The 2,589-nt window shown below is 40.6% G+C and overlaps 2 protein-coding genes across 2 annotated transcripts; one reads left to right on the top strand and one right to left on the bottom strand.

The window, feature by feature from the left end:
• Nucleotides 1–5: 5 nt before the first annotated feature.
• On the top strand, nucleotides 6–447 carry LOC118648842 (NAD-dependent protein deacylase Sirt4-like; the record flags this gene model as incomplete). Its single annotated transcript, XM_036295296.1, has 1 exon — nucleotides 6–447. A coding segment is annotated over one exon (314 nt), but the record flags the coding sequence as incomplete, so codon positions are not given.
• Nucleotides 448–477: 30 nt separating this feature from the next.
• LOC105839036 (eukaryotic translation initiation factor 3 subunit H) lies at nucleotides 478–1,717 on the bottom strand. The gene is given in 5 exon segments (XM_012685046.3): nucleotides 478–1,271; nucleotides 1,346–1,452; nucleotides 1,454–1,540; nucleotides 1,542–1,562; nucleotides 1,564–1,717. Coding segments are annotated over 5 exon segments (1,008 nt in total). The 5' UTR covers nucleotides 1,612–1,717; the 3' UTR covers nucleotides 478–526.
• Nucleotides 1,718–2,589: the final 872 nt, after the last annotated feature.

Here is a 2,589-nt window from a genome sequence, read left to right on the forward strand (position 1 = left end):
TCCTGCTTGCGACAATTGCGGTGGCATTTTGAAACCGTATATTGTATTTTTTGGAGACAACGTGCCACACGATAAAGTACAAAATGTGAAAGCTAATGTGGAAAGTTTAGATGCTTTGCTAATTTTGGGAACAACACTTAGTACATTCTCCGCATACAGGATTGTACTGCAAGCGTTTGATGCTAAGAAGCCAATAGCAATGGTAAATATCGGTGAAACTAGAGGCGATAAACTTATCAATTTGAGAATAAAAGGGAGATGTGGAGATGTTCTACCAAAAATTTGGCAGTTAAATGCTTCAAAGGATTTTCTAAGATAATGACAAATGTGAATAGCTTTCAATTGTTAAATATTATTTGAGATATTTGTACATATTATAGTATATTGTTATTTAATTTTAAATTTATTATAGCTGTTGAATTAAAAAAAATAAATAAACAATTGAACGAATTTCTTGAAAAATCGTATGTTCTTTTATTTTTGTAATTATTTTTTTGCATGTTGTAAATATCCTCAATACAATTAATCAACGGGATGACTTTGCCTCCTTTGCATTTTGTAGACTTTGAGTGATATACAATTTTGCTAAGCTCTGAGCACAGAATTGCGAGATATGCTCGCTGTACGTGTTGATTTGTCCAGCGACAATCATTGGATTTAATCTTGGTGGGACTAGAGGTCTCATCAATTTGTTGATATCGTCATCGGGTAGCGGTGGTTCGTCCTTCGCAGCCCTAGCAGCGTTCTCTTGGGCCCTCTTGGCCAATAGCCTGTTCTTATCTTGCTGCTGTCGAACCACCAACTGTTGATACCTGTTAAACTTCATTGCCTCCTGATTCAACTCATCCACTCGATCCATTAGGCATCTTAATTGGTTCTCTAACACTGTAGCTGTTCCAAGATCCAGGTACTTTGTGCCCTGCTCCTCTGGAATCATTTCGTCCAATTCTGACATCATGATATTCGTCAGATTACTGTTCTTTATAACAACTGGAATTTCGACAAAGAGACTTTCGTATCCAATCTTTAAGGTGCGCAAAGCTTCTGGAGTGAACTCGTTCTCCTTGTACATCTGTATCGCTTGCGGAGTGAGCCGGTATGCTTTGAGCGTTAGAAAACCTCTGGCGGACTTCGCCGTGTCGTAAATAAGCACGACCGATTCCTCAATAGAGGTCTGATAGTGATACTGCGACTCTAGCAGGGACAGATTCAGGAAGTTGCCGACGTCCGCGCTCTGATACCAACCAACGTGGAAGTGATCGACATTCACCCTGCGTGCCGTTAAACAAAATATTGTCCTTGTGTTCTAAGGCGCTACATTTTTGAATTTTATACTGATACTTACCATCTTAACCTCCGCATCATGGCAAGCTGATACTCCTCTTCGTCCATGATCTCGTCGTTTTTGGGAAATGGGAAGCAGTTGGTAATCTCCAGGCGGTTTTGCACGACCCAAACCAAGAAGAGCACCCTGGGCGACTTCCATGTTGCCAGAGGACTCCTCGTGGCAGTGTTTCACCATTTTCATCACTACCAATCCGTTCACATTGCACATAATCTATACGCGGTTTCTACCTCGGGAATCCTTCTCGACGTCGCTCTTGAAACCATTTTTGATGGATTTAATCTCCCGTAGCTGCAAAAAAGTTATATACAGCTACTCAATCAACCAACGTCCATCAACGTCTACCACCGTACCGCGTCAATGGAGGTTAACCAAAAAGGATCATATGTTTTTCTCTTCCTTTCTTCTTCTTAGGCCGAAATCACATGGTGCGGAATAGAGCTGCGGAATAGAACGTGAGTCATAGAAGCAGCCAATCAGAGCTTTGCAGCATCAACGCATTCTGATGCGGCAAAGCTCTGATTGGCTGCTTCTATGACGCAAGTTCTATTCCGTAGCTCTATTCCGCACCATGTGATTTCGGCCTTAGGTAAAGTTTCCATCGATGCTTTGCGTAAGATGATTGGTCACTTAAAATAGGGCATTTTTCAGAATATTTTGGAATCACATTTGTAGTCGAATTTTATTTCAAGATTGTCTCAAGTTATTATTTTAAAATGCTAATACTCTATCATTAATTAATGACTTCTTAAGGCCCGGTTCCACAACTCACGGTTAACTGCTAACAGGAGATTAATCGACTACCTATCTTTCTCTATATTATTATCTAAGGAGAGACAGAAAATCTATTAACCTCCCGTTAGCAGTCAACCGTGAGTTGTGGAACCGGGCCTAAGGGCCAGTTTCACAAACGTCGGTTAACTGCTAACGGGAAGTTAAGGCCCGGTTCCACAACTCACGGTTAAATTAACTGGCCGATTATTCCATTGGAATTGACCAATCGTATTTGTTACTTTTGCTTAACGACAAATACGATTGATCAATTCCAATGGAATAATCGGCCAGTTAATTTAACCGTGAGTTGTGGAACCGGGCCTAATAGATTTTCGGTCTTTCCTTAGATAATAATATAGAAAAAGATAGGTAGTCGATTAACCTCCCGTTAGCAGTTAACCGACGTTTGTGAAACTGGCCCTAAAACAGTATTTAAGACTTAAGGTCGGATCTACAATAAGGCCTTGTCT

This window comes from Monomorium pharaonis, unplaced genomic scaffold (genome assembly GCF_013373865.1).
Source record: "Monomorium pharaonis isolate MP-MQ-018 unplaced genomic scaffold, ASM1337386v2 scaffold_90, whole genome shotgun sequence".
NCBI classification, from domain to species: Eukaryota; Metazoa; Arthropoda; class Insecta; order Hymenoptera; family Formicidae; genus Monomorium; species Monomorium pharaonis.